General features: G+C 42.1%; 1 protein-coding gene across 9 annotated transcripts in view; it reads left to right on the top strand.

The window, feature by feature from the left end:
* Positions 1–1,696: 1,696 nt before the first annotated feature.
* CAPS2 (calcyphosine 2) overlaps positions 1,697–16,704 on the top strand; it is a 53,378-nt gene continuing 38,370 nt past the window's right edge. For 2 of the 9 annotated variants that reach the window (XM_065559078.1, XM_065559062.1), the window contains exons 1-7: positions 1,736–1,868; positions 4,500–4,609; positions 5,581–5,627; positions 10,705–10,750; positions 10,860–10,985; positions 12,032–12,064; positions 15,259–15,444. In XM_065559078.1, coding sequence (XP_065415150.1) covers positions 4,529–4,609; positions 5,581–5,627; positions 10,705–10,750; positions 10,860–10,985; positions 12,032–12,064; positions 15,259–15,444 — 519 coding nt within the window. In that variant the 5' untranslated portion in view covers positions 1,736–1,868; positions 4,500–4,528. Of the gene's footprint in view, positions 1,869–2,365; positions 2,539–4,499; positions 4,610–5,580; positions 5,628–10,365; positions 10,553–10,704; positions 10,751–10,859; positions 10,986–12,031; positions 12,065–13,442; positions 13,549–15,258; positions 15,445–16,704 lie in introns of those variants that run through there. The other 7 variants (XM_065559074.1, XM_065559067.1, XM_065559046.1 and 4 more) reach the window with 7 other exon arrangements.

The following is a 16,704-nucleotide window of genomic DNA, read 5'->3' as shown; positions in this document are numbered from 1 at the left end:
CTGTTGGAGAGGGGCTGGGAGCCAGACCCAAGGACAATAAAATGTGTCAAGTGGGCTCATTAAAGACAAGCAGACATACTGACGGCCTCGGGGGTTAGAAGCAAGCACCTTCTTTTGGAAACACCCTCTTTGCAGCATTGGGACAACACTCAAAAGAAAGCAGCACAAAGGACCAATGGACACAGACACAGAGTTTGAATCTGGTATAGATTTGCATAAGAGGAAAGCTGCTATAAAAGTGAGGTGTCTTGCAGAGGACCCCGGGTCTCGTCTTGTCAACATGGGAGCATCGATCCGGATCGGCAGAAGCCCGGCTCCACCCCCTCCCCCATCTAACTCACCTGGCCAGTGAAGTTAAGGGGAGCAACTAATTGGTAACAACAAGACGGAATGGGTTTGTGTGTGTGTGTGAGTGTAAGTGTAATATATTATATGCATATAATACAGGGTTAATGAATACATGTATTACTAATAAATGTGGCGTTTTGCCTTATTCCCCCTGAAAAGATCCTGTGCAGTACTTTAAGTACAACACATGTGCACAAACCTCTTAGGGACACAAAAATCCAATCCTGTTCTTAAAAAAGGTAAAATTTATTAAAAACAAAGAGAAAGGAAATACATTTGGAACTTAGGCTTTTTGCTAGATCTTAAAAGAAACAATTACAACAATTAAGCATCAAGCTATCTCTTGAGGTTCATCTTAAAGGTTACAAGCAAAACAAAAGCATCTGGGATTAGAACAGAGTAGTCCATTAGCCATAAGAAATAAACAGAAATAGCCCTAATCGCATCTTTCTAAACATTCCTGATCTATTTACATATTTGGGAGTTCCAGATAAGTAGTTCTAGGTATTATCTAATGATTTATGATCATTCCTGGCTTAAAGCTGCTTACAGCATTGCTGCTCTGTGTCCCTGCAGCCCAGAGAGAACAACAGACAAAGGGGCTTCCCCCTCATTTTAAAAAGTTCTAGTTCTCCCATTAGCTCTTTTGGTCAGGTGCCCACTCCTTTTCTTTTACCTGTGGGCTTGTTAACCCTTTACAGGTAAAGCAAGTAGAGAGCAGCTACTAAAAGGAATTTTATAGCTAATTGGCCAGTTGGGTGTCCCCAACTACCCCACTTCATTTATCACAGCATCTTTGCTATTTTGTTTCCTTTTGTAACCACCTCTATATTCTATATGCCAATACCACTTAATCACTTACAGTCTATCTTTCTCTAGTTAATACATTTATTTTGATGTTTAGACAAACTCACTGGTTCAGATTAAAGTGTCTGGGCAATTTTCTCCGATTATGGGAGCGCCAGGCGGGAGGGTTGGGGTGCGGGAGCCCCGCCGCCCCCATTTTTCTGCCCCCATTTTCTAACTGGCTGGGGCCAATGAACACGGCCCCTTTGGTCCAGCGGCTAATCTGCCCCTGCGGCTTGCACCCCGGGCATGACACAGCCAGGGGAGGGCTGTTATTTCCTGCAGGCAGGGTGTATTTCGAAGGGATGGCTCCCGAGGCCGGGGCTGTGCAGGGATTAGTGACTGAGGGCTCATGCTGATGGTTGTTTCTTTGGCGTTCATCAGCTCGGGTGCGCTGATGGTCACGGAGCGGTGACGCGCTTGCCAGGGCTGGCGCCAGAGCGCACAGAGCTCGAGGCTTTTCATCACTCGCCGCTGCCCTGCGTCTCAAGCCCAGGGGCGTGGCTGGGGGGGGGGCACAGGGTGGGAGGAGCCTGACTGGCTGGGCCGGGCCAAGGAGCGCAGACACACACCCCGGCGCGCGTCCCTGCCCCTCGAGTGCACGCGCAGCGGAGCCGGCGGGTGCGCGCAGAGGGACGCTGCAAGACTTGGGAAAAGGGGCGGCGGCCGCAGAGGTGAGTGGGCAGCGAGTGCGCGCCTGGGGAGGGGGCGAGGGGCTCCTGGTCCTTCACTGCCGAGGGCTGTGTCCCGCCCCCTAGCCCGAGAGTAGCGGGTGCTCATGGCCTGCCGCGTCCGGGCTTGTTTACTGGAAACCTAGGCAACGGGCGAGGTGAGGCCCGCCCCCGTGCGCGGGGCGCTGCCCCTTCAGGACGCCCCGGAGGCCCAGTTGCGGGGTTCCCGGGCTGCGGGCATCGCCGGCAGAGACACCTCGCTGCCGAGCCCAGCGGCTGCCGGCCTGGCCCTGGCTTAGCCAGGACAGTCCTCCCCCCTTCCCTGCCCCAAAACTCGGGTGTGGAACAAAAAACCGGGTTCTTGTTATTTTCCATCTGGTTTGTGAGCCTGTAGGGTGCTCTTGATTCAGGTTTCCAAGCGTTTATCTGCAGCCACGGGGGTTAGAAACTTATAAAACAAAACAAAAAATGGAGCTGCTCATGTAATTGCTTGGCTGCAGGAGCTTTAAGAAAAACACCAAATACTGAGCTTTAGGATGAAATCACACTAGCTGGCAGTACTGTGAACAGGATGGATCACTGGATAGGGCTGTCCCAGGAAGTCCACAGCCAGAGAGCTTCAATATCGTGTTTGCACTTCTAACAGCCTGTTCCAGAGAAATCAAAACTAAGGGTGAGAGGATTTCAGTCCCTATCCCTTTTCATCCTGTTACCTTTTGTTTGAGACTACTAACAAGACTGAAAAAGTGGGCAAGGTAATATCTTTTATCGGACCTGCTTCTGTTGGTGAGGGAGAGAAGCTTGTGAACCACACCAGAGCTCTTCTTCAGATTTGGGAAAGGTACCCTGAGCATCAAACGCAAGGTGGATCAGATTATTTAACATAAGTAGTTAGCACATATTCTAAGGGACCACTAATGGGCCACTCTACCTTGAATGGTCCCCTTAGAATATGTGCTAAGTACTTATGCTAAACAATTTGTTCCACCTTATGGCAGTGTTTCTGTGAGATGGATACTTGTCCACAAGGAAATGGAGATGGTTAACTTGTGAGCTTTCTACTTCCCAAGATTTTTCCAACTGTAAAAGTTTATCTTTTATCTTTTTATATCTTTTCTGTGCGGTGGTTAAATCATTGTAAACACATAGTATTAAATATTTTGACTAAATATAAAAATACTATTTTAAAAATCTGATTACATTAATTTGTGAATACTAATAATGAATATGCACTAGTTTGACTGCATTTTCCCTGTTATGATTATGAAAATCTCCTTACATTTTAAATGAAATGTTTGAGGTTATGTGAAGATAGATGCATTTTCACTTTAAATAACAAATAGGCCCATCGCCTTCACTGGGGAGCAGAGAATGCTTGAAACTAACATCTGTTGAGTATATCTGAACACAGGGCCAACTTTTACTCACGCATAATTTAGAACATACACCATGGGGCGTCGGGTTTCTGGGAATCTTGAAGTTGGGAGGGAAATTGCCTGCAGGTGCAGAACTGTCCAGGATAGGGGAGGAAACTTTGCAGAGGGGGTGGTGTGTGGCATGAAGGGAGGGTTTGGAGCTATTAGGGATACAGTAGCTGGGAACCAGAAGGATTCTTAGGGTATGGCAAAAGTTCTGGTCTGGCTAAAACTATGTAGGATGTAAGTCAGGAGTGGGGAGGGTTGACGCATCTAGTACAAATTGCAAATGCTAGAGCAGGGGTAGGCAACCTATGGCACGCGTGCCGAAGGTGGCACATGAACTGATTTTCAGTTGCCAACCCCTGTGCTAGAGTTAAGAAAGGACTAGGGGGAGCCTGAAGCAAAGAGAAAACTAGTGTTTCCAGGGAGTGAAGCTTGGAGCTAAGACAAAAGCCTGGAACTGCTTCCAGCAAAAGATAACACTGGCAAGGGAAGATTGAAGTCAGGAGTTACCAATGAGATGGGCATCCAATGCAATATTGATAGGGCCCTACCAAATTCATGGTCCATTTTGATCAATTTCATGGCCAGAGGGTTTTAAAATTGGTCAGTTTCACCTTTTCAGATGTTTACACCTGAGATTTCATGGTGTTGTAACTGCCGGGATCCCAACCCAAAAGGTACCTGGAGGTGAGTCTGATCCACGCACCCCTCTGTCCCCCCAGCAGCTGTGCAGGTGAAGAGGCAGTTCTGAGTGCTGTCCCTCCCCAGCCCTGTGGGATTGGCAGCTAGGAGCCCCTGACTGTGGCGCTCCCAGCAGCAAGGGGCAGATGGGACCCACTTCCACAAGCCTCTTCCGGCTGCAGGAACCTCCGGGGTTGCTGCCCAGCTCCAGAGCTTCCTGCAGCCCCGACAGTAGCTGTGCAGGGGAAGAACAAGTCCTGTCCCTCCCCAGCTCGGCCGGGACTTGCAGCTATGAGCCCCTGGCTGGGGCATTCCCAGCAGCATGGGGGAGATCAGATTTCATGGGGGAAGGGCTTATTTCACAGTCCGTGACATGTTTTTCATGGCCGTGAAATTGGTAGGGCCCTAATCATTGAATAAAAACTCCCAGGTTGGGAGTTTTAGGTACATACCCTGTAATTTAATTATTTGTATTTATAATAGTAATTATATAGAAAACATATGGTTTTCATATAGTCTTTTTTATTTACAGTTTATTGTGAAGTCCACAGTCAAATTTGCATGGATTTGGAGGTTAAAGGAGTTGCTGCATCTCCTAGACGGCAAGCTGAGCTGTCATCAAGGGGGAAGAAACTTAGTCAAGTATGTTTAATGGAAAGATTAATGTTTCTATTTTGATTTACAAATATTTTCAGGTGTGTTTTTTATTTCACAGACCATTTAGCTCCATCTTATGTTCAGGATTTTAAAATAGTATAGTTTATAGTAAAAGTTTATAGTATTAAGGTTACTGCAATATAAAAGAACTTGCAGGCTAATTACTGAAAGTAAATAAATTGTCTTGGTGAGTATGAATACAGTCTTGGATAATGGTAGTCATTAGTTTGACTGTGACTGGTCTGAACATTAATACTTTCTGAATTATGCACTGTAGATATTTCCTTTTTTGTTTAATAAGTATTGTGCCCTTTAGGTTTATAGATTAAAAATAGTTAACTGATTATTGATTAGCATTTGCTTTTCTTCAAGTCCACATACTTCCATTTAACTTCCCTCTTGTTGCTAGGTGACCACATTAGGGAGTCCAGGACTGAGACCTGTCAACTATGGCAGACTGCCTTTCTCCTACCTGACAAGATGTCTTTCTGTATTCCACTATCAGATGTGTTCTGTAATAGCATCCTCCAGCCAGTAGTCCTGGAGAATGCTGTTTTGTACCCCAATCATTCAGTAGGGGCCTCTGTGGTGTGTTGCAGAAAGGAGCATTCCTATGTTTTCCTGATCTCCCCAAGAGTTCAGAATGTAACCATCGTAATACTTCTGCCTTCTGTAACAGAAAACAGTCATAAAACAAGATTCAAATTCTGTTCTCCAAGAGTATGTCTACAGTGCAGTTAAACACCTGTGGCTGGCCCATGTCAACTGACTTGGGCTGTGGGGCTGTACAATTGCAGTGCAGACATTCAGGCTCTCTGGGAATTTGTGAGGGAGGAGTGTCCCAGAGTTCAGGCTCCAGCCCAAGCTCAAACATCTATACCACAATTTTACAACCCTCAAAAGACAGAACTATGTCTTTAAATCATGATTTAATTATTATACTGACATTTTTGTAGGGATGGAAACCAAATATACAAGCAACTCATGGCCTTCGTCCAGCTGAGTAAGTCTATTCTTCCTACTTATGTACTGTCTGTTTCATTCTGCATTAAGTAACTTTGGTAAATTTCCTTATTTCATTGTCTTTATGCTGATGTATAAATCAAGGAGTTAGGTGGAATTTATCACCATAAACTTGTTGGCTATGCATTATACTTAAAGAGAAATTTAATTGTTTTCCTTAAAATGATACTTTTAAAAGTCACACTTATTTGTATAAATTTCACTTTAGTAAAGTAGTTTTTTTTTAAATGTACATTGAGATTAATTGGAATCTGGTGCCGTCATTAGTGATTACTCATTAACATTTTTGCTTTCTTTCAAATATGTAAAAGTTGGATGGTTGAGCTTTACTTTTTTACTATCTAAGCTCATGGCAGTTATTTCTAATTGTAAACAAGCTATCTTTTATACTTGTTACCATTATGAAAGGGGGTAGGAGAGAAGGAGATTATGAAAGGGGGTAGGAGAGAACCTAGGGGTTCTTGTAGACCGGAGGATGACTATGAGTCGACAATGTGACATGGCGGTGAAAAAAGCCAATGCGGTCTTGGGATGCATTAGGCGAGGTATATCTAGTAGGGATAAGGAGGTGCTGCTTCCGTTGTATAAGGCGCTGGTGAGACCTCATTTGGAGTACTGTGTGCAGTTCTGGTCTCCCATGTTTAAAAAAGATGAACTCAAATTGGAACGGGTGCAGAGAAGGGCCACTAGGATGATCAGAGGAATGGAAAACCTGTCGTATGAAAGGAGACTAGAGGAGCTCGGGCTGTTTAGTCTGACAAAACGAAGGCTGAGGGGGGATATGATTGCTCTCTTTAAATATATCAGAGGGATAAATACCAGGGAGGGAGAGGAATTATTCCAGCTTAGTACTAATGTGGACACAAGAACGAATGGATATAAACTGGCAGTGGGGAAGTTTAGGCTTGAAATTAGACGAAGGTTTCTGACCGTCAGAGGGGTGAAATATTGGAACGGCCTTCCGAGGGAAACGGTGGGGGCGAGGGACCTGTCTGGTTTTCATAGAATCATAGAATATCAGGGTTGGAAGGGACCTCAGGAGGTCATCTAGTCCAACCCGCTGCTCAAAGCAGGACCAATTCCCAACTAAATCATCCCAGCCAGGGCTTTGTCAAGCCTGACCTTAAAAACCTCTAAGGAAGGAGATTCCACCACCTCCCTAGGTAATGCATTCCAGTGCTTCACCACCCTCCTAGTGAAAAAGTTTTTCCTAATAGCCAACCTAAACCTCCCCCACTGCAACTTGAGACCATTACTCCTTGTTCTGTCATCTGGTACCACTGAGAACAGTACAGATCCATCCTCTTTGGAACCCCATTTCAGGTAGTTGAAAGCAGCTATCAAATCCCCCCTCATTCTTCTCTTCTGCAGACTAAACAATCCCAGTTCCCTCAGCCTCTCCTCAAAAATCATGTGCTCCAGCCCCCTAATCATTTTTGTTGCCCTCCACTGGATTCTTTCCAATTTTTCCACATCCTTCTTATAGTGTGGGGTCCAAAACTGGACACAGTACTCCAGATGAGGCCTCACCAATGTTGAATAGAGGGGAATGATCACGTCCCTTGATCTGCTGGCAATGCCCCTACTTCTACAGCCCAAAATGCCGCTAGCCTTCTTGGCAACAAGGGCACACTGTTGACTCATATCCAGCTTCTCGTCCACTGTAACCCCTAGGTCCTTTTCTGCAGAACTGCTTCCTAGCCATTCGGTCCCTAGTCTGTAGCAGTGCATGGGATTCTTCCATCCTAAGTGCAGGACTCTGCACTTGTCCTTGTTGATCCTCATCAGGTTTCTTTTGGCCCAATCCTCTAATTTGTCTCGGTCCCTCTGTATCCCATCCCTACCCTCCAGCGTATCTACCATTCCTCCCAGTTTAGTGTCATCTGCAAACTTGCTGAGAGTGCAGTCCACGCCATCCTCCAGATCATTAATGAAGATATTGAACAAAACCGGCCCCAGGACCGACCCCTGGGGCATTCCACTTGAAACCGGCTGCCAACTAGACATGGAGCCGTTGATCACTACCCGTTGTGCCCGACGATCTAGCCAGCTTTCTATCCACCTTATAGTCCATTCATCCAGCCCATACTTCTTTAACTTGCTGGCAAGAATACTGTGGGAGACCGTATCAAAAGCTTTGCTAAAGTCAAGGAATAACACATCCACTGCTTTCCCCTCATCCACAGAGTCAGTTATTTCCTCATAGAAGGCAATTAGGTTAGTCAGGCATGACTTGCCCTTGATGAATCCATGCTGACTGTTCCTGATCACTTTCCTCTCCTCTAAGTGCTTCAGAATTGATTCCTGGAGGACCTGCTCCATGATTTTTCTAGGGCCTGAGGTGAGGCTGACTGGCCTGTAGTTCCCCGGATCCTCCTTCTTCCCTTTTTAAAAGATGGGCACTACATTAGCCTTTTTCCAGTCATCCGGGACCTCCCCCGATCGCCATGAGTTTTCAAAGATAATGGCCAATGGCTCTGCAATCACATCTGCTAACTCCTTTAGCACCCTCGGATGCAGCGCATCCGGTCCCATGGACTTGTGCTCGTCCAGTTTTTCTAAATAGTCCCGAACCACTTCTTTCTCCACAGAGGGCTGGTCACCTTCTCCCCATACTGTGCTGCCCAGTGCAGCAGTCTGGGAGCTGACCTTGTTCGTGAAGACAGAGGCAAAAAAATCATTGAGTACATTAGCTTTTTCCACATCCTCTGTTACTAGGTTGCCTCCCTCATTCAGTAAGGGGCCCACACTTTCCTTGACTTTCTTCTTGTTTTTAAGATTAAATTAGATAAGTTTATGGAGGGAATGGTTTAATGGTAAAACATATTAGCTGAGGAATACCGAGCAATAGCAGGTAAATAGTATAATGGCTAACAAGGGTCAGGCTGGAGACTCTTACCTACATGCTCGGGGTCTTACTGATCACCATATTTGGGATCGGGAAGGAATTTTCCTCCCGGGTAGATTGGCTGAGGCCCTGGAGGTTTTTCGCCTTCCTCCGCAGCATGGGGCAGGGATCTCTAGCAGGAGGGTTCTCTGCAAATTGAAGTCACCAAGACACAGGATTTGGGGACTTCATCAGCAGAGTCAAGGGAAGGGTAGGGACGGTTTTGTGGCCTGCAGCATGCAGGGGGTCAGACCAGATGATCATAATGGTCCCTTCGGACCTTAAAGTCTATGAGTCTATGAGAAGAATTGCTGCTCCTTACAGATATTTCATTGTAAATACAGAGAAATTGTCATATGAGAGTATTTTAAAAAGTGATTTGAAATCTGCTTTGTATAGTACTTCCAAAATTGGGGATTCTGAGGCCTGGGAATAGGTGTATTAACATCATCTATTATCAGTGCCATATTTGAGACTGAACTGCCTTATTTTAAAAAATCTTTATGGTCATTTTAGCTCTCCATAAGATTCTGCCAGTATGTATCAAACATGACCTTGGAATGTCTATGGCTGAATAAAGGGATAGTTCAATCTCTGTGTGTATTCAGTCATTGTCCACTGACTGGATGGGCCTGGAGAGTCAGCATGTCTTCCAGTTCTAGAAGAGACTCTGTTATAACAGAGTTTAAAAAATGTTGGTAGCAAAGTGAGAGAAAATATGTACTACTGATGCTCAGACTATTCTTGGGTTGTTGTTAGAAGGCTTATAGTATTTGAAACTGAAATCTGGCATCTTTCACACGTACTGTTTTTAAGTGCACATTCCAAGTCTTAGTGTGACTGGTAGTTTTGTACTGTATTGGTAATATAGACAATTTAATCAAGCCTTTAATTAGCCAACACTCGTCTGTTTTGCTAAAATAGAGTTAAATACCAGCAGCCGTACACAGGGGAATTTAGTTACAGTATAACTCCCCTTTTAGAGTACGTCTAAGCTGCACTCTCTTTGCGGTGGCCTGTAGGATACATACATTGCAAGTCCCACTAGCATGGGTGTAAATAGTAGTGTATGTGGTGAGGCACTGCTTAGTGGAGTAAAGATCCCTGTGAATCCTTAGAATATGTACTCTACACAGCTCAGAACATGACCCTCCCCCTCCCATTGTTTTTGTCTTGCTGCCTCCCTGCTGCCAGTCTTTCCCTGCTGCAGGGAGCTGTGGGGGAAAGCTCTGGCAGGGTGTGACAGCGGGAGCCTTTCCCCACTGCATCCCCCACTGATGCATGTGGCTATGCACCAAAGTGTGAATGCAGCTCACTTTTTTTCTGTGGCATATAACTATCCATACTCTATATGCGCACACCACTAGTGGTGTGCAATATAGACATAGCCTAGGGTCTGATCCAGCTCCCACTGAAAGTTAGAGGGCGTTGGATTGAACCCAAAGGACACAATCCAGAAAGACGCTGAATGCATCTTCATTAGTGCTGGGTATCTTCAACTCCAGTTTACTTTAGAGGGTGGTAAGGACACTCATTACTTAGTGGGATTGGGACTAAAATAAAGTAAAAGTACAGAATTGCTTTAATGTATTTCAATTGACTTTTTAATTTCTTTAAGCTGAATGAAGAGTCACTATTGGTATGTAATTGTAGTATAGTTGGGACTGTGCTAATTCCCTCCAATTAGTTTTGAAGAGCTACATTCAAAAAGGATTACTTTTTACTTCCCCATTGCCTCTCTTCTGGCTGATTATGGAGAGGAAAGAATTTGCCACAATACTGTTGTGGTAGAGGGGTAATGAGAAATCCCTGGCTTCTGATCTTGCTGCAGCTGCTCCTAGTGGGGAGCGAAGAGGAGCCAGGATGGTCTTGATAGAACTATCTGAGGCTGGAAGTGAAGATAGGGCCTTCCAGGGGCCCTTTACAGCTGCCAGTGTCCTCTGCAACTGGGGATGAAGAAAGGCTCTGTTACCACTTCCTGAGGTGAAACGAAGGGGGTTGGTAGGGACTTTTGCCAGGTAGGCTCTCTCCAATTATAGTGAAACTGTTTATAGTGAAGATATTTTTGTGAAGGGGAAAAGCACTTCATTATCAGAGGGCTCCCTTGTACTGCAATTGAAAGCAAGAGACTATTAAAAAATTACTAAAACCATCTTTTAACTTCCTGCAGGGTGCCATGCCTTGATTTGGGCAAGCTGGGATCTTCAGATGAAGAGGTAATCATGAGTTAGCATTATCTGAAAAGTTTGCAGAAGTTTGTCAAGTCAAAAGATTTATTTTGACTATGAAATAAGTACAAATAATCTTGTTCTCTTTGTATTTTAGGATGGAGATTCTTACATACCATACAGTAAGAGGTTTCCTCGCATTGGCCCTCCAGATTCATCTTCAACTGTTAGTTGGGGTTCACCAATACAGACTCCTTATGCACAGCATCATCAGACACAACAGGTCAGTTTGCCATTACTGATATCTTAAAAATACTGTCTTTCATGAGAATTGAAGCAAGTAAAGCACATCTAATTTCATTACGCAATTTAGTTCTTTCCATTTGTGTGATTAAATTAAAAGATAGGAGCGTATTATTGGTTGAAGTGCTTTCTAATGAAAGTTTTTTTTTGCTAGGAAGCTCTTCAGAAATTTCAAATTCTATTTCTTCATCACAGTAACTATTGTAGACTGTTGATTTATATACTAATTCTTTTAATTTTGCCTACTGACAATTTGTACACTAGTGGTCACTATTGTTAGTAACAATTTGTAAAAGCATCTGAAAATTATGATTGCATTAAGGTAGCATATAACTTTGATTTCTAATTCTAAGCAAATCTTAAGAAAATTGTGAAAATCAGAAAATAATAAAATAATTAACCAAAATAAGAAATAGTTCTTAAACATAAGATATGAAAAATAACTTTTTGTTTACAAATAGCAAATATTTATTTTGTGGAAGAATATGAGTTGATCTTTGCTATGATAGTCTATGAATGGCTGAGTGCAGTAACTTCATTATTAACATTTTTCTTCCTTTCTCTTTTAAAGAGAATTGCGAGTTAATTTCAGAGTAATATCTAGTTTGGTTGACAACATAAATATATATATTTAAAAAAAAATCTAAATAGAACATCAGTATTTATTCTTCTCTTTCCGTGCTGAGTACAAACCTAAAATTCTGGGGAAAAAAAACACCCAGCTACACCTAGTTGTTATAGAAGGAAAATCAGTTATTCAGTTTTAACATACTGCTTTCTGGAAAATTCCAGAGTTGTTCAAAATCACTGTCCAAATTACTGAAATTAAGAACACATTTGATAATGACTCTGCTGTGCATTTTTTCAGTCATTGTTACTTGAGAGTGAGAAGAGGTGCCCTTTGAATTTTTCTGTTTTGTTTAACTTCGGAAAAATGTATTTGAAAAATTTTCTTTTGATTCATGCAGCATAGATGGTGATAATTGCTATTTAAAATAACATTTATTTTTTCTTTTTATTAAACAGATGGCTAGAAAACATTGTCAGAAGAAAATGGAGGTAAAATGGCTGGAAAAATACATCCTGACAAAATATTAGCAATTGAATAGCAGAGGATTGTGATGTATGATCTGAAAATTAAATAGGTTTTAACTTCTTTGGTATGATAATGAAATGGCATAGTTGAGAGAGTACTTTTAATCTCCTATCACTATATATAGTTAGCATTTGCATTTTGAAACTGTATCAGATGTTATAGTTTTTGTGATTAGAAGAAGGAAAAGGTTCAGGGGTTGCAAAGGTTAATATTCTGAGATTAATATGTGCTCAAGAAGTGGTTTCCCAAACTTCAAACCAATTCAGGACCTGTACAAATCTACAGGATTATTTTCTGTGGTAAGGGTGAGAGGTATATGACAATTTTTAGTAAATTGCATTATATTTCTGTAGTTAAGGAACGGAAGGCATCCTAACCTCCCTATGTGTTTATGTCCGGATGGAAAATTGGAAAACATCCTTTGGTAGTTCTTTTAAAAATATGTAATTTTCTTTAAACCCAAAAACAATTAATACGAAAAGTGAGTCCATATCAGCAGTCTAACCATTTGAGGGCCTGATCATGAGAACATCTATGCACATATGCAGTCCTTAAGCAAATAATCCCTTGAAGTCAATGGGTCACTTGCATGAGTAGTGGTTTCAGGATTGGGTCCTTAGAAAGCAGCACTGTGCTGCCAGTGTAGGCTGGAACATTGTTTGGAACAATGTAAAACCTTTTATCACCTCTCAGCAATTGTTAATAATACAGCAACTCACATTGATTAACTTAGAACATGGTCATTCACTGTATGAAGTGACCACCTATTAGGTCACTTTTTTCCCAATTAGGACACTGCAAACCATATTCTCTCTCCCTTTCTCTGTCTCTCTCTCCGTCTTTCTCGTCTTGTCTATGCTACACTACACGTTTTTTGCCTGCATAGTTATGTTAGCAGAGCCTCCTGGTGCAGATACAGCATGAGCCAACAGAATAGCTAAATCACTTTCCTGTTCGACATTAGCTAAGCCTACAGAAGCACTCTTCCTTTGACATAGTGGCATTTACAACAGGTTTTGCTGTCATAGCTATGTCAGTTAAAGGGTGTGGACTAAGTCTGTATATATGTGTGTCTGTCTCTCTCTCTCTATTGTCCTCTCTAATAACATGCATGTGGTCTTAAGTTGGTCAATGTGAGTTGCTGTGTTCTTATTAGCTGAGTGTATGTATCTTTTGCTAGAAGTCTTTTTTCAAATTGCTAATCAGTGAACATAAATCTATTTTACTATGTAAAGTTACCAAAAAGTTGAAATGGCTTTGACTACCTCCCAGTCTCTTCTTTTCCTCTTTTTGACTTTCTTTTACCTTTCCTCTCTCTCTTTATCCCCTTAATTGTTTCCCAGATGCCACAGTGATGGATGTGGTATAAGAACCTAAAGAGACTAGATCTCCTGCTCATTCTCCCTCTTTGTTTCTATTCCATCTGAATCTACCTTGAGGAGAAAAGGTAGTCAAGTGCCACTGATATATTTTAACATATTTTTGTGTGTGGCCTTGATTTCTGCATTGTTTGCTTCAGATACCTGATTGTAGCAATACTTCCACACAAAATAATAAAAAAAAAATCATGCTTCCTCTGTAGGAAACTTTATAGGTGAATCTGCCCTAAGAGACTAGGTGGTAGAATAATTTAAATATAGATTTTTTTTCTTTATTTCTTGGTCATTCCCACACAGTTCTACTGTTACTCCATGGCCTGGTCTACAATGAGATTGACGTAGCTATGTCACTGAGGGCTGTGAAAAATTTCACGCCCTGAGTGCCGTAGTAAGGTTGACCTAGTTCCCAATGTAGATGTGGCTAGGTCAGTGGGAGAATTCTTTCATCGACCTAGCTATTGCCTACCAGAATTATGGATTTAATTACAGCGACAGAAAAACCCGTTCCATTGATCTAGGGAGCAGTGTGATAGTGGCTGTAGAGTAGGTATGCTCCAAGGGGGAGGGATAGCTCAGTGGTTTGAGCATTGGCCTGCTAAACCCAGGGTTGTGAGTTCAGTCCTTGAGGGGGCCACTTAAGGATCTGGGGCAAAATCAAAATTGATCCTGCTAGTGAAGACAGGGGGCTGGACTTGATGACCTTTCAAGGTCCCTTCCAGTTCTAGGAGATGGGATATCTCCATTAATTTATTTATTTATTTTAATTTATTTTTTTAAGTCCTATCTGTAGAACGTTCATAAAATCATCAAGTGAGTGGGAAATAATTCCTCACTTTTGCATTTTGTATAGTCTTTTCTACACTTTTCTTGAAAGAGATTCACATCTTCCAGTGGAGGCTAGTTTCACAGTGTGAGAAACACTGTTCTAGAACAGGGCTTGGTCTACACTTGAAAGTTATATTGGCATAGAAAAAAACCCTTCTGTCAACGTAAGCTGTGTCTACACTATGGGGCTATGCTAACATGGTGTAGACATACCCAAGGACTGCTGAACTACTTGTGCAGGGCCCGCATATGGTTCATAAGGTGACACTGCTGGATCCGCTATTGTTTGGTAGGTGAAAAGGGGTGGTGAAAAATCAGCAAAATCCCATAGGTGCTAGGACCCAGTGAGAGACAGAGGAGAGGAGAAAATAAGCATTTTGGTTCCTCCTCCCACCCTGCTCTTTCTGCTGCTGTTTCTACCCAACCCAGCACAGCACTTGACTCCAGGAGAGAAACTCAAGAAACTATGTAGCTGGCTCAAAAGGCTTTTCAACTGATGTTGTCCTTGGAGTTGAGCAATGTATAGGGGAAGGTGAGGGAGCAACACCCCAATGACTAGTCAGTACCACTACAACCCCTGATCTAGATAACCTTTGGCCCCTTCATTCAGCATTCCAAACCAAATATGGGTTCATGCTGTTGCTCCAGTCTCACAGTCCTCTGCATCTGCAAAGGCTGGCAAGAGACCAGGTGAATTTTGGTTTCTGGGTATGGTTGAGAGTTGCTTTATTCGTAGAAGAAAAAACTTCTCTAAGCAAAACAAGAAGAGTTTCATGAGAACAACCTAATGTTGTTATACAACAGTATTTATTTTCTTCTAAATGTTAAGTGTGGTGTCAAGGAACATCAGTCCTTTAACTGTAAAAATGTACTGAATGAGTATAATAATCCTGCTGTTGACATTGTGTATCACAGCAGGAGGCTGTTATTTCTGATTATTCTTTGCTTTTTAGCTTTCTCTGGAGCAAAAGACAATACCGGAAAATCTGCCATCCCCAACATACAAATACAAACTAAAATATCAGCAGTATGAAGCAGACATGAAAGAGGGATATAAACAGTATTCTCAGAGAACTACAGAAAAGAAAATAAACAATGCCCAGTCTCAGGAATCTTCAAGAAAAACAGCAGATAAAGAGGTAACATATTTTAAACTTGCAGATATACTTTGGTGCTCATCCTCATTAGTATCTGAGCATCTCTAATGTTGAATAGGCATTCAAATAGAGGAAGTCTATTTGAACCCTTTCCTCTTATGAACACTAGAAGCATAAGTCTCCAGTGGGAGATCAAGTCTATGCCTTGGGAAGGCACTTCTCCGAGCCAGATGAGCAAGATTTGCATGAGCTATAGATGAGAGTTCTTGTTTGCAATTTTATTAGAAGGAAAATGCATAATTGGTGACTCCAAAAGAGGAAGGATGATGGTAAAAATGTTACATTAGAATGGTGAAGTGCTTTCAATCCTTATTTAAATATGTATATAGAGCCATAACTTTGCATAGTTTACAAAAACAGAAAAAAATAGATTATCATTGCCCTATAGAACTTACAGACAAACAGAAAATAAAAATTAGTAGAAAAAAGGATAATGTGGGGAGAATAGGGAAAGGGGTTAAAATAAATAAAGATAATGTGAACTATTTAGATTGTAAGTTCTGTGGGGGCAGGGAAAGCTTATTCCATATGTGTATGATACCCAGTACAACAGGGTCCCAAACCCTGATTGGGACTTCTTGGTGCTACCACAATACAAACAATAAATAATAATTGTATTATATTATTAATGAATCTTATAAATTCTGCTATTTAAAAAAAAAAGAAGACAGAGGTGGTGTAAAAGATGTGGAGTAGACAGCAGAGGAGTGGAGATCAACAATGGAAAAACAAAATGAAAAAAGTTGCCTTTCATTTTCTTTTGAAGAAAAGGGAGAGGGTGAGGATGCTCAGCACACCTGAAGAATTATCATTCCAGGTGTGAGGAGAAGCATGAAAAAGACATGAAGGTGGGAGTAGGAGGTGAGCAAGAGGTGTGGAAGGGGATGGCTATTGAAGAGAGAGAGAAACTGGATGAAGCCTTGATCAAAGACGATGAGTTTGAATACCATGGAAAGAGAGAGGAAGCCAATGGGCTACAAAGCAGTGACATGCTTGAAATGACAATGGTGAAGGATAATTTTAGCTGCTGAATATTAATAGAATGGAAAGGAAAAAGTTATGGAGGAGGGAGACTAGTGTCCCAGGCTGAGATGGCTACTGTGTATATTGCTTCATTGTCTTAAAAAGACACTGTCCACTTGAAATCAAATTTTCAAATGTACTTACTAGTGTTCGAAGTAAAACCAAAGAGAATTGAGACAGGAAAAATATCCTTTTTTTTTTTTTTTTTTTTTTTTCTAA

The sequence above is a fragment of the Chrysemys picta genome, chromosome 1 (assembly GCF_011386835.1).
Source record: "Chrysemys picta bellii isolate R12L10 chromosome 1, ASM1138683v2, whole genome shotgun sequence".
Lineage (NCBI taxonomy): Eukaryota > Metazoa > Chordata > Testudines > Emydidae > Chrysemys > Chrysemys picta.
Note: the sequence above shows the minus strand (reverse complement) of the source record. Positions and strands in the feature narration are given on the sequence as shown.